The sequence below is a fragment of the Poecilia reticulata genome, chromosome 16, assembly GCF_904066995.2.
Source record: "Poecilia reticulata chromosome 16, P_reticulata-male-v2, whole genome shotgun sequence".
Classification (NCBI taxonomy): domain Eukaryota; kingdom Metazoa; phylum Chordata; class Actinopteri; order Cyprinodontiformes; family Poeciliidae; genus Poecilia; species Poecilia reticulata.
In genome coordinates this window covers 16,042,251-16,069,238 of record NC_088845.1, presented here as the reverse complement: position 1 = coordinate 16,069,238, position 26,988 = coordinate 16,042,251, and the positions used below count along the sequence as shown (strand labels likewise).

At 40.1% G+C, this 26,988-nt stretch overlaps 1 protein-coding gene and 1 long non-coding RNA gene across 2 annotated transcripts; one reads left to right on the top strand and one right to left on the bottom strand.

Moving 5' to 3' along the window:
* Positions 1-6,493: 6,493 nt before the first annotated feature.
* On the bottom strand, positions 6,494-15,859 carry LOC103478168 (uncharacterized). The gene is made up of 4 exons (XR_535749.3): positions 15,604-15,859; positions 12,035-12,166; positions 7,466-7,495; positions 6,494-6,750 (listed from the first exon to the last, which is right to left on the bottom strand). It is a non-coding gene; the product is annotated as an uncharacterized LOC103478168 (long non-coding RNA).
* On the top strand, positions 14,726-26,786 carry efna1b (ephrin-A1b). The gene is made up of 4 exons (XM_008431730.3): positions 14,726-15,016; positions 24,697-24,992; positions 25,096-25,278; positions 25,396-26,786. The coding sequence occupies exons 1-4, from the start codon at positions 14,919-14,921 to the stop codon at positions 25,515-25,517; spliced, it is 699 nt and encodes a 232-aa protein (XP_008429952.1). The 5' UTR covers positions 14,726-14,918; the 3' UTR covers positions 25,518-26,786.
* Positions 26,787-26,988: the final 202 nt, after the last annotated feature.

The following is a 26,988-nucleotide window of genomic DNA, read 5'->3' as shown; positions in this document are numbered from 1 at the left end:
ATGATGCATAGGTGGTCCAGTCAGGTTGTTGCCTCCATTGAAAAACATTGAATATGATGCATATAACTGGGCTTTTGGAAGTCCCTCCACACAGAGCGGATGTAAAAATAAATGCATATACAGCATATCTTGTTGTATTTTGCATTACACATAATTCTTCTCACCCCCAACCTAAAGTGTTTTAGCAGCTTTTATCCCAAAGGCTCTTCCTCTCTGCAGCCTCCCAAAGCTTGGGAAAAGATAGTCTCTGTGTTTGCTGAGACACTCGGCACCCAACGGACAATCAGATCAAATAAAACAATGAAAGAACAAACAAGCCTCTCTGCACAATCAAGCTTAGCAGAGTAAGCAATATGAAACACTTTTGAGCTTTGTTTTTTCCTGCAGTAAAGTGCCAGTTGTTACAACGCTTGTCTCTTCTGAAAGAACATGATTGTAAAGCCATCAATCTCTCTTATCTCCCAGGCGCTGCTGGAAAGACCTGGAGAACATTTCACACTGACTGGACCAAGAGCTTGTCTGCTCCATATGAGAAGTGCCCTGAGATTGCTGCTGTCGTAATTTAAAAAACTGAAGTCAGTTGACTTGAACCCGGCCTGCCTTGCACGGTAACTGTGTATATTAAACTCTCTACAGTTCCGTGCACACATCCTACTGGATTAGCTCTTGCACTTCACTCACTCTGGCTTTATTATAGCAAACTCTTAGGTTTCTCTGAAGGGCAGCATGTGGACAGTGGTTTGAGTCTGAGCCACAACACAGACTCAAACCACACCGATGTGCAGATCAGTTCCTCTCTGTGACTACACGACGTGGAAAGTTTTGAAATTATTTGTATTGATGGGACAAACAGATTTTCTCAGGAAAATCTTGTGTAGGAATTTCAGTCATTTTTAAAGCACTATAGGAAGTATGTGGAAATGCACAGTTTCTAAGTTTTTTTTTTTTAAAAACTACCTGTCAGAAAGATTTTGTGGAAATAAAATATTCATGAAAAGTTTAATTCAACTATTAAATATTAGTAGTAAACACTAACATGCTACGGTTTTTAAGAGTTTTTTGAGAAATATTCAGAAAACTACTGTTTAATAAAACAAAACAAAAAAATAATTATTTTTATGGCTTTCTAGATGGGATTACAGGTATTAACCCACGAATATAAAGAATAGGAATCATCATACATTTTAAACTATTAACATGAAGTCTTGAACAAGATGTTCCTTCATTGCCACGGAAACCTATTTAAATATACTTCTTCTTACTTCCTACAAGAAGTAATAAATATATGTATGTAAATATCAATTTTTGTCCATGTTTGTGTTATTTTTTCATAATTATTACATAAGTTTTTGAATAACCATCCTGAGCTTAGTAGCATCCTTCTTATATATGGTTTTCTTTCACTTTCATCCTACAAGTAAGTTGTATTTGAGTTTTCCTTCCATATTGCTACAGGTATGAAATGAAGCCTATAGGCATGAAGTCAAATTGTAAGACTCTTCAGCCTCACCTGCATCATCCATTCGGTTCATCTTGCATGTCTACCGCAGCCTATCAGTGATGGACTGTGCCTCATCATAGCCAAGCACCAAACAAGCCTTCATTTACATGGTCCTCCATCCATGGCTCCATTTGCTCATAAGCCGAGCTCAACCCTCCTCTGCCTCTTCCTCGTGGAAGCTCCTTCAGGCTCCCATCCACTCTTTGACCTCCATCACCAGTGTCCGCCCACATCTTCTGCCGGGGTCTGAGCGCCAAAACTTTAATTAATTCATGTCAATAAAATATTATAATTGCAGCTTTTCTCCGTGCGAGTCTCTCCAGGCTAAAATAGGGAAAGTAATAAACATTTCTAGTCCAGTAAACCCACTTCTATAAAATATCCCTCAGTGGGATCGGGTTTTTATTCTTTGGATGTAAAGCAAAAGGAAGGAAGTATCATGTGAACTGATGATATTATAAAAATTGATTCTCAGGGACTCGGTAGAATTTATTATAATACCACAGTTTTCCATCTCAAAGATGGTTTACAGCCATAACCACTGAAGGTCTGAGATTTTACAGGTGAGGCGCCGTTTGGATTAGTGGACAAATACCGAGCGCTAACAACAATAATCCGAGGTGATTTGACGCTCATAGCATTTAACTTTAAGCCTGTAAAGACCAGACTTAGAGGGCTTTCTTTTCACACTTTATCAGCTTTCTATAGATGGGGCCCCTGTAATGCGATTGGTCTTAATGGCCTAATAATACAGACTTCCAAGAACGTTGTAATCCAGCCGTAGGCTATTCTTTCACTGCTAGTTGTTCACAGTGTTCTACGCTAATGGGTTTGTGAGTTACAATGGGCTTCTTACTTCCACTGCAGACACAATGATGCATGAAGATGAGAAGAAATAGGAAAGCTTTGAAATTGGCTGAACATGGGAAGTCTCGGGATACTATCACTGTATGAATTAATCATTCGTAATGCGAGCAAGAATTGTGTTTTCAATTATCTCGTATCTAGGACGAGTCAACACCCAGATCTGAGCGATCCACGTGTGGAAACGGTTCCAAAATCTCAATAGATTTGGCCAACGAGTCTCCACAGACGGTGGCGATCAAAGCCAAATATGATCCAAAAAAAAAAAATCTATTTTATCCCTGAACACGCCCATCTAATTTGGATTTCTTTCCAAGTTGACTTTAAGCTTAAATGTCGTTATCATGATTAAATCTAATTACAAGATGCATTTTCTGAACAGCTTCATTTCAATTTCTGAGGCTGTGCCAATGTGTTGAAGGTTTTGCTTATAAAATACCATTCTTTCAATAAACCTCCCTTTCTTTTAAAACTGAATGATCTCAGAGTCATTTCTCCTCAGATTCCCATGAGACTCTTCCCTGGCAGGATAAATGTGTTTCTGCCTTTTTCTTAGTGAAGTTTTATTCCTTTGCTTGATTCTAGTAAGGGACACCATCTGTTAGCCATTAAGAATTTGGGTGAAGACCACCACCCTCTTCTCTCACTGCCTGTTTTAACTCCCTATGATATCCAAAGTCTGACCTGACCTTCCTCAACCCAGCTGTCCTCAGAAAACTGGACCCACAACTTGTCCTCAGCCTCAGATTTACATAATTTTGGTGCTCGGATTTCTATAAATCACTCAAGCTAAGCATGCCTGTCTTTGTGCATGAATGACCCTGTGCTGATCAGCTTTAGTGATGGTTCAAAACATCCACAGAGGAACATGTGTCCATTAGCCAAGAACAAGCATGGGTGTGTGTGTTTGCTTGTGTGTGGTCTGCTTAAGCTGCTGTACATTTGTGAGGACAGACCTTAGCTCTAAGATCAGATGAGGACATTTTTGAGTCCATCTACTGACTGTAAAAGGCAATGTGACTGTTCAGATTGCGTTCTTGTTTTAATGCCTGATTTATGAAAAAAATAATCTATTTTTCATCTTCTATAAAGTAGACGTATCATTATGTAGTAACATATTGTACCTGGTAGCCTACAGCTAAAGTAATGTATGGCTTTACTTCTATCAATGGAACGGAAAGCACTTAATCATCTATGTCGTCTTAAAATAATGATTAGTCAATGAAATAATTTCTACTATTTATTAGTCTCAAAGTGGCCCAAAATAACCTTCAACATGGGAGATACCTTATTTGACTTTTTTTAACCTTTTTAACTTTTTAAACGCATAGACAGAGTCAGAGTTTGTATGTGTATATATATATATATATATATATATATATATATATATATATATATATATAGTGTTTTGGAGTGAAACCTTTCTGACTTTTTTCCTGTAAAGCACAATTATAAATGCAGCATGCAATACATAGCTGTCGGATATGGATCATCGGCAGGTTAACCCAACCTCTCAAGTAAACAAAGGAGAAGTGAACGATCACATGAGCCAAGCATAGTTTAATGTCTATAGATAGAGGAGGTGAAAAAGGGAAAGGAAAAGTCACTTATTCAATTATTTCACTCCACAGATTTTCAATGGTTCATGGAAAGTCAGGCTGTGAATTACTGGTTTATAGAAATTATTAACAATATTTAAGAATATGTAGACCTTACTGTGTTGCATTATTGCTCCATTACTTTATTTGTGCATTTGTAGGTATTGAATGTCAAGAAAACCCTTGTGCTACTAAACAGTGTCAAAGCAGAGTACAGAATGTAATAGAAAAGCCAATGTGTGTTTGTGCTAAAGTCTGATAGGCAGACTTTACCACCCACTTGTGTCATTTAAAAGACCCTGGTTTAAAAGATCACCATGGTGACCGTTCTTTGCCGAGAATCGCACACAAAAACAAACAAACACACATCTGCTTGACCAGAAAATGCATCAATAATTAATAAGTTTCACTTTCTAGATTGATTTCCAGGTCCTTAAAAGACTGTCTCCTCAAGAATCACATCTGGGTTCTGCTGTGGAGGGATTTCTCCATGCACCCTTTATCACATTCGCCATTGTGATCAATTAATTGCTGGGATTTTTGCGAAATGGCAAATACAAAAACCTCCCCCAGAGGTGCATGATGATTGTCAGTGTGACTGAGTCGCTAAACGGTAGTAAATCTGGTTTTGTTATGCGATGCTGCGCTTGCTATAATTGCATCGACAGGTGTGTTTTGTTGCAGCGGCGGGTCAAATTTACGCCCCACTTCCTCTCAAGAGGGGAAAACAACAGAGGCATGAATGATTGATCAGATAAGAACAGTGATCAGTTTTGTGTGCATGATTGCTTGGGTTGAAGCCTCTGGTGTAGAATGGGAATTAGGACAGACTCCTGGCATGGTAAGTGCTAGACTGAGCGTTCTTGACAATTAGGCAACTGTGCAATTATGCAACGATCGTGACCATGCGAAATTATGGACAAAGAAAGAACAGAGAGACAGAACAGGAGGCTGAGACAGAGAGCACAGCATGACAGGACTGGAAAACTTCCTGAAAAAGAAAATAGAAGAACCACTAAGAAAAAAAAAAAAGGTTTTGCAGCAGAGAAAGATTTGATTGTTAAGTTATATGACACGTTAGGGGTTGGCGGAGAAGCCGGGGTGAATCTTGTTTTTTATAGTTTCTATACAAGTGATCTTTTGTAACAAGTGAAAAACTAGCAAACTATTTTTGGATGGAGGGGGTGTCAGCCAGTGAGTGGATGCATTTGAAGAATCCCTGTGTATCCATGGCATGCATGCTCTTTGACCTTGCACCTGTAACATTGTAACCTTAGCACACACAGTGTGTGTGTGTGTGTGTGTCCATATGTTTGTTTGTGCATGTGAACCACTTGCACCCAAACTTGTTTAGCAGCAGGGTTTTAACTTCTTGGCTTCTGTGACTTGTTGATGCGTTTGACCTGGTGAGGCATTTTGCATAGCTTAGATTCATGTGAGTTCAAGACTGGAACAACAAAATCAGTAAATGAAGATCCGGGTATTATTATTTTTTGTTGTTGTTTTTGAGATAACATATAATAGCTATAAAACATGACCAACACCACATGGATATGCAAAACATGTATGACTTCCAAAACATGCTGGAACATTATTTGGCGGGATCTCCTCCAGTCCAGACATAAGAACGTTAAAGTGGAATGGATCCCTGGTGTCAGGTGATAAACCTTGGCTCGCTGTCATCACTCCAGTCCGTCTTGTTGGAAGTGAACAAGGCAGAGATCAAGGCTCTGTGCTGGCAGGTCAAGTTCTTACACAACAAACTTGTTAAAACATTACGCATTATGCTGCTAGACTCTCTCCTTTCACTTCTCGCTTAGCACAAACAGGCACGATCCGATTGAGGGTTTTTAACTAAAATGTCCAGAAATTCACTATCTGACTCCTTGCCTTTAAATATTGACCGGGCCTTAACTGATGCAGGAGTAGGTAAACATTATGAGCTGTTTCCTCGTTAACTTGTTTGTTTCTACAGTGCTGTGAAAGTGTGGCTGTCCCCTTACAGTTTTCTACTCTTTTATGTCACAATAACATCATGTAAACAAAGACATGTAAGTTAATAAATGCAATGAGAAATCCAAAATATTTTTTGCAAAAGATGATTATATGAGGCATACTGTATCTTGATATCTGAGATGTTGGACTTGGATCTCTCTTATGAATGTCAATTTTTGACTCTTTCTTATTCCTTTGACACACTTTCCAGACTGATGGGTGTCAGTGAATATGGTTCTAATTTCTTCCTAAATTTCTTAGGTCTGGGACATAACTTGTTGCTTTTTAAGATCTAACAGTCTTACTTCTTGTCAGATCTGGCTGTAATCAGTCCTGCGTGTATCTAGAGAACCTGAAGTAGAAAATTGTTGTTAATTAATTATATAGTAAAGAGTAGTGCTCTTTCTATACAGTATCCTCATGATTTAATTGCTTCTTTTAACTTTATGAATTAAGAACTTTGAGTTCACTCAGGTTGTCTCGGTTTGATATTAAACTTTGTGGGATGAGATGAAACAATCGAAAGCCTGAATAATTCTGTAAGAGAGGAAACACTTTATTGCAACAGTGTATGTAATTGGATTTAGCATGGAAACCTACCAATCTTATTTTTATAGCAGCAGAATATTAAGAATAGTCTTAAAGGTTTGGCGGCGCTGGGTGGCTCATTTCATAGATCATTGCGTCGAGGCTGTAGTTCTCGTGGTTGTCCTGTGTTGCATACCAGGTGTGGTGGTATGTTTTCCCCTCTATCTCCTCTCTATTTCCTCTCTACTGTTCAATAAAGGCCAACTGTGCAAAAAAAAAAAGCAGAATGCTCTTAAAATGTCTTTGCTTTTTTAAGACTTCCGTGAAAAAACAGGTGCATTACAGTTTAAATTCAAATGCTGTCAAAATGTGTCATGAACCCAACAACCAGGCACAATCATCGTAGCATAGAAATATTTTGCCAGGAGGAAAACAGGCAATCGCTCTTCAGAAGCTTGCATGAAGCCATGCAAACCAGACAACATGCACATACGCAGTCATCCTCACATGTAGACAGGGTTATGCACACATGTACCCACCAGCCATGCATGCCCACACTCAAGCACATGCATACTCCCACGCTCATCCTTTGGAACCCTTGGAAGAAGGCTCTCACACTCCGCCCCCGTTGAGTACATGTCAGTCCATCTGGGATCATTAACGCTATGTTAATGAATATAGGGCCGGGGCCCAGAGCATGTGAGGAAATGACAGGGAAAAGAAAAGGCTGGAAGGAGTTGGATAAAGAGGATAGAAGGTGAGAGGACGGGGGAGGATAATGGATTCTCTCCTAACAAAATGCACTGTTGGAGAGACTTCTAGGGCCAAAACGAACGGGGCATGAGAAAGAGGAGACGGTGCAAGCAACAGGACTCCAAAACGTGAGGAAGGAAACAGTCAGCACTTGCGAAGCAGGGAGACGCAAAAATAAAACAACAGAAAGCAGAGTCACGACGAGCTGTACTTGGTATGTTCTCACCAGGGGCAGATGAGAGCTTTATGGAAATAGCTGAACAGATGAACAGAAGAAAGGGAAGGAAGGGAAGGAAGGAAAGACAGCAGAGACAGCAGATGAGCCGAGAGAACAAACCGGGGTACAGACAAGGAGATACAGTATAAAAGAACGATGGCAGCTGAATGGGTTCTGCGGTAAAATATTTCACCAGGGTCTGTCTGTGCCTTTGTGGGTGTGTGGGCATGTGTGTGTGTGTGTGTGTCTTTAAAGGAGGACATAGAGAACTAACAAGTGGAGTGTGCCTGTTGACTGGGAGAGTTAATGATTCCTGTGGTCTGAATAGTGAGACAGTATTAATCCTGGAAAGAGGGAGGTTGCTCATTTACCTCCCGCTGACACACACATGCAGCAGCATCTATGGTTTGTGTGCCGATGGAGTTTGTTTTGATTGCTTTATGTGCCGCATGGCTGAAAACGGAACAGCTTCCTTGGCAACTCTCCAGAAGATGCTCAAAGCAGAACCGCAACGTTATAACGAGTTTATCGCAGCAAGAATGAATATTTTCCCCACCGCCAGCAGCTGAACTCAGTGAAGCAAGAAGTGTGCCAGCAAGGGGGGTGTGGGGTGGCAGTGAAGGACCACCTGTATGCAGATGAATGGGCTTGAACAGAGGAGCCAGAAGACACAGGAAAAGTGTGCCGAAATGCACCAGAGGGACAAGGTTGGGGGGTAAAGAGGACAGAGGGCAGCTGGGTGACAAGCCGTCCAGTTGGAGGTGAAACAATACCAAGTGTTGACAAGCTTAAACCAAAAGTAATGACAGAGTTTGGATGGACAAAAGGCAGCTTTTTGAAGTGCAATCTGTTATCAGTTAGAGTCAATAGGAAGCCTATTACAGTGATTTGTCACCCTTCAAACCCCTTAGAACATAGAATCAGATCTTCTACATATGTGACCTTTCCTACAAATGTCAAACGTCTCACGTCTCTGGAGTAGTTGGCAGAGTAATTTTAGATTGTGAAATGTAGAAACAATGATCATGAAGCATCAGCAAAAACAATTACATTTCAGAATATGAGGGGGGAAAAAAATAAATACAATCATTTGTAAAACTGATGCTCTGCATGTCCTGTTTGAACATTGTGTTGTTTCGTTTTACTTCCATAAATATAGTTATCCATCAGCAGATCATTTTGTTTTTTTGGTTTTGTTTGGGGACAAAATTCTCATATAGGTGTCTCGTCCAGATTTTGCTCAACACATCAATCAAAAGAAAAGCAGTAAATAATTTACAATTAGATTATATTCAAGGATTCAATGGCTCATACATAAAGTTGTAGCAGTTTTATATTTTATGTCAAACTGCTACTTTGATGTGGATATTTCTTTCTCTGTCTGCATCACTCTTCAAATCAAATTAATATGTCAGGATTAAGTACTGAAGTAGAATATAGAAATATGCTGCCATAAAAAAACAAAACAGGCGGCAACATTAGAAATCAGAATACTCCTGTAAAAGCCATAATGTTTACACAGATAGTTTCACAAACTTGTTTGAACAGCTTACAAGCCCTTTCTCTCCCATCCCTGTTTAGTAATTATTATGGCTTGGTGTGGCTTAACGCCTTCTTTTTTCCAACTCTTTTCTTTTACTGATCTCTCAGTAACTTCTTTTCAAAAGTTTCACTCCACCTTGTTTTGATTGATTTTTTCCCCCCTCTTCTAATAAGCCCATCTACGTCATATTTCACAGTCTGTGTGTGTTTGAAGAAAACCCTCTAAGTCTTTTGACAGAGGTCCCTGGCCAGCTCTGATCCCTGCCTGAGGCCAACAAGATGCCAGGAAAGAAGGAGTATAACAGAGAGGCAGGACTGAAAATTTAATAGGCTAACAGGCTGAGGGGGGAATCTGTCTTTATGTATGCTATAGGGTTCCATACATTCATGTGACTTTAAAAAAAAAAATTGTACGCAATTTTCTTGTCTTTTTTTATCTAGCACGTGTGTGACCCAGAAAAGAAAACGACCTCTTTTCTCTCGTTGTATTCACTTTAATACACTTGTGTTCTTTTTAACTGAAAAAGTATAAAAAAAAGTAACTGCACTTTCCAGAAGCTAATTTAAAATATTTATTATGTTAATTTAATGAGAGCGTGACCCAGAGAAGGATTAATGATGATCTCTTCAACGTGAACATCATAGTGGTAACGAACCACAGGAGCTGAACCCAAAAACACAATTTGATTTGACGGACAACTAAAAGACTAAATGAAACATTGAGCTCAATAGGACTAGGCTTAATTTTTGATATGTAATTGTTTTTATTATTCTTATTCTTATTGTGCTTGCTGAATGTGGTTGTTGAACTATTTTATTTTGTCTTTTTCTAACCAATGATAACTATTTATTGCTCATTTCCTGCCCCCAGCTAATTCATTTCACACTCACCTTAATTCCTTTTGTAACCCTGCCAAACCTAGCAACTGGTCCACAACACCTAAATGATTTCAAATTATTTCCTGAGACCGAAGTTACACGTGTCTCACGAACAGTCAAAACTCTGTGGTTTGCTTCCATCTACTAAAACAATTATCATACACCTTGGTTGAAACAAAACTAAGTATCATCAGGAACCAGTAGCACCGCGAGTTCTTTTTAATTATACAGGTTATGCAACTGCGGTGTTTCAACATTACTCTAAATAACTCGTGGAAGACACCGTGATGCCTGGAGACAAGCTCGGAAACAAACAAGCCTGATTTCCTCTCGCTGAACGGTTTGTTCGGCTGTCGGTGCTTTTCTCCGACTTCCTTTTAATCCACTTTCAGACCTGTCAAGTTTTCCATCTCCTCAAACGCTTTCTTTTCATCAAATTCTCCTTTTTTTACTTTTTTTTTGCTCAATCCCCCGATTTTCCCAGCCTTAGCGTGCCTGCATGGGCTGTGGGAGGACCGAGTGTCATCTGCGGTCTCTACTCTCTCAACACTGTCAAAGATGAAGACGTTTCCTGGTTGTGTACATCCACAGAATTCATGTGTAGAGAAATATGTAGAGCTGGCAGAGGAAACCCCAACTAGCTCACTGTTGGTTGCTGCGGCAATAAAATGGAGGTGTATTTGTAGACTGTGAATTTGTCTAGTACATGTGCTGCACTAGATAAATGGATAGTGAGGAAAGCCCATGTATGAGCAGCGGAAGTCTGCTGGTAATGAGGGGACACTCAGCCGTCTCTCTGAGTGTTGAGTTCAAAGTGAGAACTGGGATCCTGTTGCTGGTACTCCGAGGTCAGTGAATCACAGGCTAGTTTTGGAGCTGCTGAGACAGTATTTTCATTTCTGACGTTCCACTTTGGAAATCAATCCATAGGTTGGACGTGCAACGTCTCCAGAGGGCAAGATGTTGAATATCTTACTTTGCACAACTACCAGCGAGCAAGAGATTGATAGTACTGTATACACTCTAATAAGTCAGAAAATGATATAACATTTGGCTGCCAAGCTATTTATTGTTGAGTCTCTTTTAGAAAGAGCTAATAAGTTGCTGTCAACATGGCTTTGTCTTGTGAAGGAGGTGTAGATCAAGGATAAGTGCTTTTTAGAAACCCAGATCTGTTTGAGATTTCTTATTTTAATGTGAGAAAATGAGTGTTTTTTAGTTGTCCCTTTTTGCTTGAACTGATCCAGACTGCAGCACCTTCAATTGCAGCGTTTCAAAGTTGGTGACTGACCCTATATTCAGCATGTATTCCCATCTAGCGGCAATTTAAAAAAAATAATCTAGTGACTTTTTTGTTGCTACTGGAGAGTTATGAACACTACAACACGATAACACCAGCGCTGAAACATTGTGACTTACAAAATAAGAATGAAAATGTAAAATCTCACTTCTCTGGATAAATCACTGTATTTGATTCATTTATTTATAGTGTATTTTACCAATTTCTTGTCTCCCCAAATAGTTTTTTTTAATCTCAATCAAGGCATCCATTCCAAGTACATCAACATACTGAGTTTGCATCATGTTACATGAAATTCAATAATATCATTATTTGGTCATTGCTTCGATATCTGAGTTAGTTGTTGTGTAAATTGTGTAGGATTAGCACCACACTTTGCTGCAAGTTGTTGAATACAGACAAATCGTTCTTGGCCTAAACTCAAGTGGAAAATTCTGATTTTGATTAGAATTTTTATAAAACGTTGAATCTTCTAAACACACTTTTTGATTTGTGAAACCTTTTGCTCCATTTGTGGAAACAATAAAAAAAAAGTTAGTTTGACCCAAATATTGTTGAAAAAATCCTGTTCACCATCCTGAACCCTGCGTTGTGTATTGAGTTGAATTGCCTCTTGAAGGTAATCTTACAGCCCAACTACTGACTAGTAGAGTTTCATGGTCTTTTTATCTCTTGCCACTCGTATTTGGGAGCCATTACAGAGTGGAAAAGCACCCCCTCCCCACTGCCTTCAACATCTATCCTGAGCATGTGTGCTGGTGATCAGAGAGCTAAGACGTGTGTGTGCTTGCCCAAAACCAAACCTCGGGACAGCTAGACTCTTTACTCATAACACTCAGACACACAAAGCTCCTCACCAGATCACCTCAGCATGTGTTCATCCCTGCCCGAGGGTATCCCCTCTCCTGCTGAGGCCACAGTCTCGCAGACATTCAACACTCTGGACTTTATCCCCTCCATCTGCCAACTTGCTTTCTGTAGTTACCTGTCTGGTGACACAGCCAAGTGGAGACTGTGAGATAAAACTCACTGATAAGATGATAATAATGCTTTGCTATCTGGACAAAACATAATCTGTGCATCTGCATGTCTGAGCAACAACTTGCAGGAAAATTGGACCGACACATGCTTACTTGTAAAGATTTATAGGACTTAAATGCACAAAAAACATGCAACAATCTATTGAGCTGCAAAAAGATAAAGAGCGTAGCTACAAACAATACAGTTTAGCCCATATTTACAGGCTGCATCACATAAATACCAAGTAAGCACAACATGCAATTAATTGCAACACAAACTGCGTCATAGAGGCATGTAGCTTAACTTTAAAGCAACTGAGAATAGCGTTACAACACATAAAAACAAATATGCCATCAACAAAACAGACCGGCACAAAACAATGTCTGTAGGATTTTACTTAGTTTGCTTCATCTTTGTAATCTAGATGAAAAAGCATTAGTGTTTACAACAGTAATCACTAATATTGCAGAGGAAATATTTTTTAGCTTATGCAGTGATATAAGTGGTTAAAATCACTTAAAACAACAACATTATGAAACTAATGCTTACACGTTCCCACAGAGTTAATTATAATCCTCATATGTCATGCTATAACACAGACTGGAGCCATTTGTCATAAAAAAAACATGTGTCACATGTTGTGCAGCTTGTTCCAAGGGTTTCATAACTTTCATGTAAGATTTTAAAAGTATAGTTCTAAATTTTCGTGGTGAGGTTCTGTTAAAAGGTTACAGAAAGCTATTATCAGTACAGAAGATAATTTTCTCCCTACTACCTACTTTCTGCAGAACACAACTTACTTTGTCTGGTTTAATACTCTGATGATGATGATGATATCTGTTGCAATTTATCACCATCTTTTCTAAACCTTGCCTTTGTTTTCCACCATTCTTATTTAGCCACCTATTTGAGTGATCTTAAATATTTTGTCCATCCAAATTTATGACAATATTGGCCATCAAGGGTAACAACAGCTTGTTCACTATTGTTGCTTGAATGATTGCATCTAATCAGGCGACATGATGCCTACAATATTATGACATTAATATTGCAATTACATCAATTTGATGGGTTGAGCAGCTCCAGTATAAATCTAGTGGATCCCAGAGGTTGATGCTAACCTCTTTTCTGAGTGGCAAACAATCCTAAAAATATCTTTGGTTTTTTTTACAGATACTGTTTTTATTACATCCAAACCACTGCCATGTTTGCACTGGGTGTCTTAATATTAGAAATAGCAGCAAAATCTGTCATTTCAACCAACCTCTGTTGGAGAGGATAAACAGCTCCAGCCAAAGAACTGAGGTTTTATATGGATATAAACCCTCATCATTGTTGCTGACACAATGCTAGAGAGTTTTTTACTGCAGGTCAGATGTTAACTGCTTATAATCTTCACACAGAACCTCTTTTTGGGGATCCTGAACCACCCCTTAAAGATACACCAAAGAAAATCTTAAGTTTATTATCTGAATAATTTGACTGGCTCAATGTAGTATGGGATCAGCTTTTAACTGCTTAGGACACCCTGCTGGCCTGGGGGCTCAAAAAGAGCTTGAATTCACAAAGCAATCATACAGCAATGAACATATACTAAAGAAAGCATTCAGAATTAAGTTAACTAGGTCATAATTTAAAACTAACTTAATAGGCTTTTGTTTGACTTGGGAAAACATTTCTGGCTAAACTTTTTGTTACCTTTTTATTTTTTGTAGTTTTTGTGATGCACCCTGAACAGAAAAAAAAACAAAAAAAACTTTAATATATTGTAATGTAACACTGTGCAATTCCTCTGTGTTTAGAAAACCTTGATTAAGCGCCCTATTCTTGAAATATTTTATAGAATATTAATGTTTATATGTATATATATACACTGCTCAAAAAAATAAAGGGAACCCTTAAACAACACAATATAACTCCAAGTAAATCAAACTTCTGTGAAATCAAACTGTCCACTTAGGAAGCAACACTGATTGACAACGGGGACCCTCGTCGGGTCAATCAGTGCTGCTTCCCATTTATATATATATATATATATATATATATATATATATATATATATATATATATATATATATATATATATATATATATATATATATATATATGTTATTACTGGTCATATATGTATTTTTCTCTTCAACTTAGCTGAAAAAGTAGATATCCAGTTAGATCATTTAATCACGTTTTAATTATTATGAGCTAAAAAAGTTTTATATCTTGATTATTAAAACTGATATGGACCAACTTCGAAAAAAAAAGAAATCATTCAGTGTCCTGGTCGAACTTGATGCTGATATGTACATACAGTATTATTTTTTTTCTTTGAAAAGGGAAGATAAAAAAAAGCACTTGTTTTGCCTTAGAGCAGTTCTGTATCTGACTACGTTCCTGGAAAAAACTGTCAGCCCCAGGCGAAGTGGAGGGATTGGATAAGGTGTGTGTGTGTGGGGGGGGGAATGAAACTGTACCCTATTGGCTGCTGAATAAGTGGGCGGAGTCAAGATGAGACAAAACAGACAAGTTGCGCTCGTAAGAGACAGATAACAGCTTTAGAGCACAAGCGTCATCTTTGTGATTTATTCGTGCCAAGGAGCGAAAGATCCACGAGTGCGCACTTTTTTACGCGCATTGAAATCTTTCACGGAGGACGTTTTTCTTTAAAAATAAAAATCTAAATATTTTTCCAATTAACCGGCTGAGGAGAAGAGAACAGAAGCCATGGATGTGGTGTGTCTGATGTGTTTGGCGTTGACCGTCGGTGCGTGGTTTGCCTCCGCGGAGCGGCACAGCGTCTATTGGAACAGCTCAAACCCAAAGTAAGTCCTCAGATCGGGGCTACACTTTCTATTCCTGCAGCGCGGAGAATAGCAACTTCTAAATGTGATCAGTTAATTGAAACTTTTCTTACCGTTTTTGCTATTTCTGTGTAACCACATCCAAAACTGGTTTTAATTGTTACTTTCATAATACAGCTAAACGTGTAGGTTATTGTTTGGGTACCCTTCATATTAACTTTAAGGATGCTATTCAGTGGTATATCTTACTCCAGGTAAAAATAATTGACGACATAAACACATCTGGATACCGAAGTAGGCATGATTTTACAAAACGCAAAGTTTTTTGTTTGCTTATTTATTTTAATTTAAATAAAACCTCTTTCCATGTGCAATATGGCTTCACAAGAAGCACAGGAATTCTGGACGGATTTGATTTTATGGCAGATTAGAAAGTTTTGACAAAACTTGAGATTCTGAAGCAGTAACATTTCATTCCAGTCTGCCCTTTAACTGTCAAACATTTGGTTGCAGCCATGCACAATATAAGTGAACAACTTTGAACAAGAAATCTGATGAAAATGTTAATTAAGATAGGGACAAAACAGGAAAAAAATATAAGTACTCACTTAGTAACCTTTCGCCCCATTTGGCGTCATCAGAGGGAAGTGTGCATTAAAGTTTGGTAGCATGAGAGTAGTTTGCAACAAACTGCAAAAACAAAGGGAAAATCCGAGTGACATGATGTTTTATAGGTGGCAAGTTGAGCTTCAGTGGTTAGCAGTTTTAAATATTTATATTAGATCAGAGAGTGGATGCCTCGACAGATGGACACATTCACTACTATATTTAACTGTAACACATAGACTCAGACATACTCTAATAGTAAAAAATAGACTGACGAGTATGAACTTGGCCCATGCTGTCTGCATGGCTCTGCACCTGTGAGTGTGTGTGGGTGTGTGTGTCATGAAAAAGGCGTGTCTATTAGTAAGTGGGAGTTAATTGCCTAATTCAAGACAAGAAAGAAAAAGTGTGTTTTTCCATCGGTGAGGATTTCTATCCTGCAGAGACTGTGAGTCACGTATAGTGCTGATGATTTTGTTTTGAGGTCAGAAATGTAATGCTATCCGGCCACTCAGTGGGATCGATCAGGCTTGACGTATCTCAGCGCGATTTATTGAGCTTTTAGCGTGGGGAGGGGGGGTACGAGTCATCTCAGTGAGTATTATTTTGAAATTGAGCTGAAGGACGGTCCCTGAGTTTTTTTCTTTTTTTTTCTGCCCAGTGTGGTCGATTAAAACCCATCATCGAGAAGCAGAAAGGGCAAAACCATTATGAACAGTTAGTCTTGTCTTGAATACATTAGTTACTCTATAATTGCCCTTCATCAATGAAAACAAGGGTGGTTAAAAAGGGAAAAACAATTGGATGGGTGTGATAATTTAATTGGAGATCTGAAGGTAAATGTAGTGTGCAGTGCTTGTATCATTTGTAGTGATTCAACAATATGACGTGCCTAAATCACCTCAGACAGACTGAACAGGTGGGAAAAATCTGGTTCACGTAAGACCTGAGGGAAAATGTGTAACCAGGGTCTGATAAAACAGAGACCAGGGCCAGCCTTATTGACAATCCTTGTGATCACCTAGATGCCCCCTGCTGGCCTTGGAAACCTAATGAGGGTCTTAAATTCAGAATGGACAGGCTGAATAATTCACTGATTGTACAGATAGTGAAGACTGGCATCGTAAATGGCACGTTAACTGTCGTAATTCAAGGATACTTTAATAGCTCTAAACTAATGAATGTTGTTCAGTGGATCCTTTGTTAAACTTTCACTTCAGCTAGAACTTTAGACAGTTGGAAAATGTGCTCAAAACTTGAAAAAATATTTGTCAAACATTACTTAAAATGACCACTGGACACCGTGCTATTTTCTATATTAAAAAAAAACAAAACAAAACTTCAAATTATTACTGTGGAAACCAACTTGAAACTTAAGAAACCAATTGACAAAAGCAGGGCCGGTGACGCTGAGTTGGCTATGACTTTTACTAGAGGTAAGTCCCAATGTGAAATTCTCTTTATGGGTTCCTACAATCTAAGGTCGGACCTGGAAGGGACACTGGAGCTCATTGGGAGTGAGTATAAGTAAGACGGGGCAGACGGACAGAGGGGCAGGAAAACAAGAGAATGGCTCGATCAAATGGAAAGTCAGTTCTTGTGCTGTCACTAATCTGACCCTGGACTATTTCTGCTGTCAAATGGGGGTTGCGTAACCAAACGAGGGGGTAAAAAAATTATAGAAAAAGACTAATCCCTTCTTCTGCATGTCTAAACATAGACTGACACAGATAAACTAGACAGAGAATCAACTTTTAGTGTCATACCCTCTATTAATGTGCCCCAAATGTTAGGAAATCAGGATAATTCTTGGTCTTATTTTATTTCCTTCCAAATGTATTCTTTTCACTATTTCTTTTTCTATTGCATCCCACCTGCCCTGAACCATTCCCATGTGATCCATCAGTCTCCTGTTAATCGGACTGCATTGATCCATCTGTACGCTCCACAGATAATTGATGCTAATTGATCCTTGGCCTAATTGTGAGGCTGCACAGATTTATCTTACAGGAGGAGGACAGTGACCAGATGGCAGCAGTCTGCTCATTCATGTCGGGCACTATAGAGACATGAATAATTTGCCATCTTGTCAGGAAGCCTCAGCAATTGTGGCCTAATCTCTCGCAGTGATTTGATACGCAACTGTGTTTGCATGCTACTTTTCCCTACGTGACAGGTGAAGTCCTGTTTTTCAGCTACGTGATTTGGCTTGTACGAGCGCTTATTAGTGCTTCATGGGGAGAGGTTGAACTTACGCTGGCCCATAACCGGGTTTAACTGGCACCAGGCGTATTTTTGTTTTGGACTGACAGCACATGACTCCACCTGAACGTCAGAGAGCGAGAAAGGAGTGGCCTTTTTACCGTAGGCAGCCTCGCCGAGACTTGACGAGTGTGTGACTCACACACACTCATGCACAGTCCACTGGGGGGGTGTGGGGCTAAAAAGGGGAGGACCGGGGTGTTAATATTAGCCACAGACAGCATTCCAGCCTACTGTTACTACACTCAACTCTGTCAGCTGTGCGTGCAAGTGTTTTTTTTTTTTTCTCCCTCTGTACCTGTCTGTTCCTCTCCCCAGCCCTCCAACAGCTGGGTTTCCTCCCATTTTGACCCCGGGCCTTGCCGTTCTTTGTCTCTTTTTCTTATTAATAGTATACGTCACCTTATCTCTGTTATAACACCATCATCATCCATCTTCAGTGGACTGGGTCTTCCAGATATAATTTATCAGGAGTCTGGTGTAATGTAATATTCTGCTTATCTCAGCCTTGATGCTGATGAAGCAGGCAGGTCTGCCGCTGGACTATATGTTCCAAGTGGTAAAGGTGGTTGATGTCACCCCAACCTGGAGATGCACCGATTAGAAGTTTGTTACCAATATCCAATCTTTGATTTTTGTAACCCCAAAACCAATTAGAACCAAATCTGATTTCTGTTTACGAGTTATAGATTATCTGCCTTGTGCGAGAGCTGTTGCTGTTAAACAGACAAAATTACAGAAGACACATTTAAAATCCTTTTATAGCATCTGAAATCATTGCTTAGCATGGCTGCAGCTAGCATTACTACATATTTTGTATATGCTCTTTCCATTTCTTCTCTTCGCTTTTTTAATCTTTATTCCATATCCACCAACTCCAGAGCCACCAGAGTACGAACGCACATCCATACTAGCACATCCTCAAACTGTCAGATTACAGTTTCTAATCTGACCACCTGACCTAGAAACACAAAATTTTTATCATCCAGCCGCTATATAATGTAAGACGTGGTGATGTAAGCTCTGTTCTGTCAGTCTCACTGTAATCCCCCTGATGAGATTCATCGTGCAGAAGCACAATCAGATACACACTGCTCTTCCATTCATAATCAGGGTCCTTTATCAGCATCACGGCCCAGCTGGTATAACTGTCTTGTTACTTTATATACAGAGCCAGCTTGGGATGCTAGTAAATAGAAACTAATATACTTGTGTCTTTATTTTGTCCATGGCGATGGCGTTAAGGTATCCATGCACCTCTGTTATTTGTCTTCACTTCATTCTCTTGCTTCCTTATCTATAGTCCAGACTTCCCCCACACACCCAGATTCCCCCCTTTCCACTTCTCCCATCAGTTTCCCCTCTTTCTCACAGACCTTCCTCTGTTTTGGCCCCAGTAGTTTTCCACCATAGCAGGACAGAGTCCTTCTCTGCTAACACGGGAGAGCCCACTCTACACATAATGTTGTCACATTACAAGTGAACAAGATTATATATGTGTGTGTGTGTGTGTGTGTGCCCTGGCCATTCATAGCATTTCATGCATACTTGCATAGTATAGCAGACTGGTGTCTACTGGAAGCTCACTGTCGCCCCCTGAAGGCAGAGCTGGGAACATTAGATGTGCTCTTACAATTACAATAAGTCCTTTTTAAATCTTTTTGAATAAAAAAATATATTTGATGAACAGATTATATTTTTGTGATCCCCACTCCCACAGCATATTACAGGAATAGGTCAGGACTTTTGAAATTATGTTGTCTTAAGTTATGAGCACTTAGTACCTCTAAAAACATCGCAGTTTTATATCCACGCTCTATTTTGGGAACATGTAAACTTTCATCAGATTTGCATTTGCTGGTAATTTGCAAAGAAGCCAGTAATTATTTACATGAGTGTTACAACCGCAAAGGCTCTTCCTGTATAAAACATGTATTTAAACCATGAAAAAAAAAAAGTAAATACATTTTGGGTGTCGCAGTGAAGGGGAATGAAGTAGGGGGAGAGGTAGCAGCCCGGGTGTAGGCTGAGGTGAAGAAAGGGGTTAGTGTTGAGAAATTAGCCTGGATGAAGAGCTCCAGTTTATTATGTCAGCCTTAAGAGACGGGACAAAGCAGGAGAAAGCGCGGGGGTGGGCTGGATGTGGAATAATAAAAGAGAAAGGGAGACTGAGGGAGGAGAGAGTGGACAGTGATGGATGAAGGGAGGGAAGAGAAGCACTATTGTTGACATGGGTTAAGGTTCTCAACTTGCATAAGTGTCTTTATGCATAAGTAAGACCCTAACTCAATTATAAACTGCAACGTTGTACTCTAAAAAGGTAATAAAAAAAATAGTTGCAGATAGTGGTGGATAGTGGAGGAAGAATTCCCTCCTGTTAGATCATGATGGAAGCTAATATAGAAAGACTTTTTAGATTGGCTATTATGTGGCAGCCCGCTATGAGAGACTAAAAACCCATTAGGCCTCCTGACAGCTCGTGTGAAAGGAGGTGTGAATCTGTCATACCGCAGCAAATTAATAGCGTATTAAGTTCAGACTTCACAGTGAAAGTGTGATAAAGCAGTATAAGAAATTTGATGAGTATGCCTTGTGAGAGACCATCCGAACCGTAACCCCCCTGCCTGGTTGTGACATTCCAGAGTGTGCACACTTTCTACTGATTACCTGCACAGCAGATGCAAGGAGGAGGGGTGGGGGGTTGCTGGCTTTCTCCTTGAATGTTTTGTGTGTGTGAGGCATATATATCACCGACGCTGACTTGGATGGTAGCGTCTGTGAGCAGTTGCGACTCTGAACTCTAACCCCTCGACCCCGACCAGCAGTTTGAAACTCTCTCTGGAGAGGCGGCAAAAGACAGACGTTCCTGTGTCAGTAGTTTGCCCGAAACCAGTGGGGGGAACGGGGGCTCTTCAGGGGCGCAAATGGAGGTAGGGGTGGGAAAAGAGAAGAGGAAAGCAGGAATGACAGGAAGAAGACAAAACAGAAGAGCATTACAGTGACAATGGCAAGACTTCAAAGCATCAAAGAGACAAGTGTTGAAAAAGCCACCTTCTGCAACAACCATTGCAGCTGTTTGCTATTTTATACCCCCCCTGTAACCTAGCAAAGGGTGCTGGTCATTGTATCCCCTTTGCTAGTTTTTGAGCCAGTTCGTACCTAATATGTAATTCATACATTTCATACCTAATTTAGACATTTGAAATGTATGAATGGGAGGGTTTATACCCACCTTGGCAACTGACAATTTAGAGTAATTTTTGGTATATTACTCTGTGTATTGCATGGAAATTGTGGTTATTTAGCTTGAATAAAGGATATCTACAAGCAGGTTATTATTTTTGATTTGATCAGTGGTTACAATCTGTCATATTTCAGAAGAGTGAACTGGCCTAGACACTGATCAGAACCAAGAGAAATGGAAACAAAGCATAACACTCAACTTTCAGGAAATTATTTGCTTTTAGATTCAAGTGTTTAAGATGCATCCCCATAAATAATCAACATACTGAACTGTCTGGACTAATGAATGTTGAAGTATGCAGGTACAAAATGGGACAGAAGGAAGAAATTGTGACACCATGGTGGGAAAGGGGTTTACCAACTGATAATAGGCTGAAGTGACCAGGAGACTCTTATAATACACACCTCTTAGTTGATGACGCAAAAACTGGAGTAGCTCCGCTGTGAGAAATGACCTGCAGAGGGGAACAAAGACAACAACCTTCAACCTCCTCTGTTTACCCACACCTCCATCTCATGTAAGACATGAACACACAAGGGACTATGCAAGGCCTCAATGAGCAGATGTGTTCAGGAGCCCGGGGCACCAGACGCCCTGGATAAGGGTCTTCAGAGAATCTCAAAGGAGAGCACACGCTCAAAACCCCAGCGCGTAGGAAGAGGAAGCGGTGTGTAAAGTAGGTTTTGAACAACTCACACACACCTGGCTCCGAATCGCTCAAAGGACTGAGCTATCAGGTTTATTGCGTCTCTCACTCTCCTGAGAAATCCCAGTCGGAGGTGAGCGCAGATGCGGGAAGATGAGCGAGCAAGTAAAAGGAGGTTGGTGGAATTGGAAAGGTTTTCATCTTGCGGTGACATTCGCGTTGGCCGAGATGATACAGCCAAAAGGCCCCTCAGCCATACGGATGCACACATTAGACAACTCCACATTAGTCAGGGCAGTGAAAGCTCCTCGGAGGTTTAGGCAGAGAGGTTGAAGGGGCCCTGTGGCCTTCAGGCAGTCTGTCTTCGGGGAGGCAGAGGGTATAATTACACCCCATTCATTCCTCCTCCCCTGCTTTTGCTCATAACACATTGGTCCCAGACCCCTAACAGCTTTTAATTAGCCAGACCATTGGAGGAAGGGAGAAGGAGGAGGTGAAGAGAAGGATAAAGGAGAGTTTTCTTAAAAGCCCGAGTCGTGAATGAAATTAGCAACAGAATCTTTTTGTTCAGTTGGCTTTTGACAAGACCGTGTTTTAATGCGGAGCCAGGCCAGACCGCTAACAAGGAGGCGGTGTGGGGAGGAAAAATAAGGTGTATCCCATACAATTTGAAGCTATTCTTCACTTCAGAAGGAACCACTTGAGACCTCCAAACGCCTTGTTTGCTCCAGTCCTGTTATTATGGCTTGGGCATGAGAAAACAGCGGAGGGAAGCGAGAGGAGATCTGAGTTTATCTGGCCAATTTCACTGCTGCAGATGTGTCTATTGTTTCTGCAGAAGCATTCACTGTGGCATCCATGCACACATGCATATTTACGCACCTGTGCAAAAGAATTTACACAACAAAAACCTTTACTTAGGGGGAAAAACGCTGATTATAAGCAGAAGGTAGTAATCAGCCTATTAGCCCTGGATAACAAGTGCAGCGCTGTGCTCTGCTAACAAAGCGTGTTTTGACAGGTTTGTTAGAGCTAACCAATGCATTACAGGCTCATGGAGGGTAAGGAAGGAAGGAGGGGTTAGGGGGCCCTCACATGGAGCCTGTGTGTCTGACTTGGCTGGGGGTGGGGGGTCCTGACAGGAGTCACAACAACAGGACGCTAAAAGGAGGTGGGGTGGGATCAGAGCCAGCAGGTCTCAGGCTTTGATGACAGCGTTACGGCAGACATAAACACAGGCAGACACACAGGAGCTGTTTTCTTGTTACAACACGCTACACAAGCATCCAGATGCAGATTTTTAAAAGGGTAGTTTGGGATGTAAAGTCCTGTTCAAAGCTTATATGAACTTAAAATGTTACATTAAGCGGCTAAAGTGGACTCCTTGCGTCTTAAAAGCACTCCAATCTCAAAAAGATTGTAGTTGGTTATGCAGGCACTCTTTCAGAAACATTTAAATAGTCTTTGTTTTGGAATCAGGCAAAAAAAAGCTTACAGTTATTTACACAGAAAAAAAAGCACCAGCAGCAATAGTGAAGTGAACAAGTAAAGTACTTCCTGTCAGTGTAAAAACTGTTTGATATAAAATAGTCGTATAAATGGTAAATGGCCTGCACTTTTATAGATTTTTATAAAGTCCAAAAAACCCCAAAGCGCTTCTAACTTCAGTCATTCACTGAAACATTCACACGCTGAATGTGTGCGGAAAGAAAAGAATAAACTAGGGTTTCCTTAAATCACTGCACTATTTCTGTTTTTACACCGCTTTACTTGTAATCCAAAGAGTTAGTATTACAGGAAACACTTAACATGTTCCATTCTCAGTGCAAAGAGTCTTTAGCCCTCTGAGGATGTAATGGGAGTTGTGTGCAAATAAAAATCTTTCGTCGCCTCCTTTTTTTTGGCAGATCTTACAGAAGGAATAACATGTCAAGTAGATGGCCTCATCTGCTTTGTGTTTGTAGAGGCAAGACTAGTCAATTCAGTTTTTTACATATAAATTACCCCTTCTCCTCTAACCCCATTAATCCTGCTCCAGAAACCAGAGGCAACTACTGATTAGCAGAAAGTAAACGCTCAACAGCGGCTTTTCGGTTCTCACTAAACAATCTCAGATGCGCTTGTGGGGATAAAAGGGGGTTTATGCTGATGTGTCCATACTTTATCAGGACACGGGAAGCGCAGGATGCCAGCAAAGAGGCTTGAAAGAACCAATAAAATGAAGTAGAGGGTGAAGACAAAAAACAGGGATAGTAGAATATGACAGCAAATTGCAAACATTCAGGTGAAGAAAGTGTTTAAACGGAGACTCGGGATGGCTGCATCAAAAACCAATATCCTCCACGACTGGGGTGGCTGGTATGCTGTGTTTTTATGTGTGACAACCAGTGGTGGAAGCTCCATACAACTAGAGAAATCTCTAAAACATCGTCTTTAATCTCATTAAAAAGACAGGAAGAGTAAATTAGAACATTTTAGAAGTTTTTAACCTTGTTGTACCTTAATGCCTGGAACTGACCCACACTTGTGGTTGAATATAGAGAAAAATTATTTGGGGGATGACGTGAACTTTATTATTATTTTTTGTTTACTTGATGGCAGTTAAAAAGGGAAAGTCCACTTGAGAGGAAAACACAATGGAGAGGTGTGCTGTGGTTATCGTGTTTGACGTTTGTAATGTTCTGGGCGTGTTTTCTTGTCTAAAAACAACATAAACAGGTCAAGCCTGATCGGGCTCCTTCTAATTCTGTTGCTGAAATCAGTTTGCACACGCTCACCGAAACAAAAACCTCCCCACCTTGAGTCCTGCATATTTAACCGATCTGCGAACACGTGTTGTTTGTGTGAGACTGTTGTCAATTGCTGCACAGGTTAGAGAACAGATGATGTGAGGGAAAATTGGGGCATTTGTCGCTAACCTCTTCTCCCTCCTTCTCTCTAAAGCTTTGTGTGGGATGACTACACGGTGGAGGTACGCATCAATGACTACCTGGACATCATCTGCCCCCACTACGCTCCCGAGGAGGTACCATCGCATTCAGCAGAGCGCTACGTCCTGTACATGGTGGAGAAGGAGGACTATGACGTGTGCAAGCCTCACTCGTTCGATCAGCTCCGCTGGGAGTGCTCCAGGCCCTTCGCTCCCCATGCTCCGGAAAAATTTTCAGAGAAGTTCCAGCGCTTCACGCCCTTCACACTGGGAAAAGAGTTCAGGGCGGGGGAGAGCTACTACTACATCTGTAAGTCTAACAGGGAAAAAAACAAAGACAATTTCACATTTGCTGTGATCTTAAGGCTTTTATTTGACTAAAAACGTCCCGTATTCTTTCTTGAAATCTACAGCCAAGCCAATGCATCACCACGGCAGCGACTGTCTGAGGCTGAGAGTCGATGTCGTCGGACATAAAGGCTCTGCGAAGTCTCACAGAGACAAATCCAAGGCAGAGGAGAGCGAAAAGGAGGAGGAAAAAGTTACATTCATTGTTGCTGGAGGAGTTCACAACCCTTCCAACCGACTCCCAGCAGGTGAGGACTGATTTTAAGCAAAACAGCTCAAACTTAACTTGGGCCTCAGATCAGCTCAAACTGGGTGTGTTTACCATTCCTGACTGATGAAATCCTGCGCTCTCTCCCTCCTCTCAGATGACCCCGCTGTCATGGAGCCAAACGTCCAGAGGAGCATCGGCAGCTCTGCAGCACAGCTGGTGTCTTTGTCGTTCCTTTTCACCGTGACCCCCGTCTTATTAGCCATGGCTCTGCACTGAGGCCCACCGCTAATCCAAAAACAGACATTTTCAACCCGATGCAGGATGTCGGGACATAAACACTGAAATTTTTTTATACATATCTGTATGTGAGGTGTTTTTTTTTTTATATACGAGCATGGACAGTATGTGTTGTTCAGTGTGTGTTTGATGTGTTTGTTTGCGTGAATGTGGAGCGTAGATCGCTCCAAAGGAGGAAAAGACCTGGAAGATTTTTTTTTTTCATCTTTAACTTTTTTTCTTTAGTCTTGAGGATGAAAATTCTCGATTTTGACTATTTAAGATGCACACACTTTTCAGTAATCATGAACAAAAGCTACAAGCAGAATGATCAAAATACGAGTTTAAAACCGCATCAACCTTTGTGATCATGTGTTTTCAGATGTTCATGCCATTGGTACAGCTGTGCATTTTCTTACCCTATTCTGTCGTTTTTTTCCTCCTCTACATGTAGAGAAATTATTTTTATTTTTTATTTGTTTGTGATATTGTTGTCAGCAGCTACCAAAGTGGTAACTATAATGTAGGATATGTGTAATGTTGTGTAGCACTCAGCTCCTTACTCAGCTTCAGTCATCTAAATATCCCACATGTTTCCATGTTTATCAAAGAAAATGGTTGTCAGGTCAAAATGGAGGAAATTCACATTATTATAATTTGAAAATAATATTTTTTACATGGGAAATATTTTTTGTTAATATTTCCCATATAAATATATTGCAACCTTTACAATCCAAAGAGCAAATAGTTCACTAAAATCTACCTTCAAAGACCGGGTTGCTAAATTACTACTGCATACGAAAGCTTAATAATTAACAAACACAAAATTATTTCTACATTTGTTTTTGTTTATCTAAATCTGTCAGAAACTACCAGAATTTTTCAAATGGCTGTTTCTTAACTCCCACTTCCTTATGTATCAGCGTAATTTCTCACCAGGACGAGAATTACTAATAAAGGGAACAACATTTATTTGAAAATTTGTTTTGACTCTGGTTTTAGGAGCTGAGCTTCATCAGTACTTCATCTCATTTGTTCATTCATCCAATCTTGACCTTACCTGGTACACTGGTTAGTGTTTTAATCCTGCTCATCAAACCTCAACGTGAAGGGGCTTCCCAGAATAAGGTTGTTTTCCTGTTAAAAACACGCTTGACTCAGTTTTGTTGATGTTTATATGTAAAATTGTACATAAAGAAAGTTATGAAAAACTGTTTTAAGATGTGAAAAATCTTTTGTGAAATAAAAAAAAAACAAATGAACATGCAACGATGACTAAAATCTGTCTGGTTTTTATCATTGTTGTGAAATGTCTGATTGCAGCAACCCACCTCGGATCTTTAAACTCCTAGGAGACTATAAAGATTTTGATGGATGACACAATATTTTGGCAAAGCTGTCCGTCTCTCGCCTGATGAAGCCTCTCCAAGTTTCCACCCTCTACTCTTTCCAAACCCCAGTTTTCTCATCC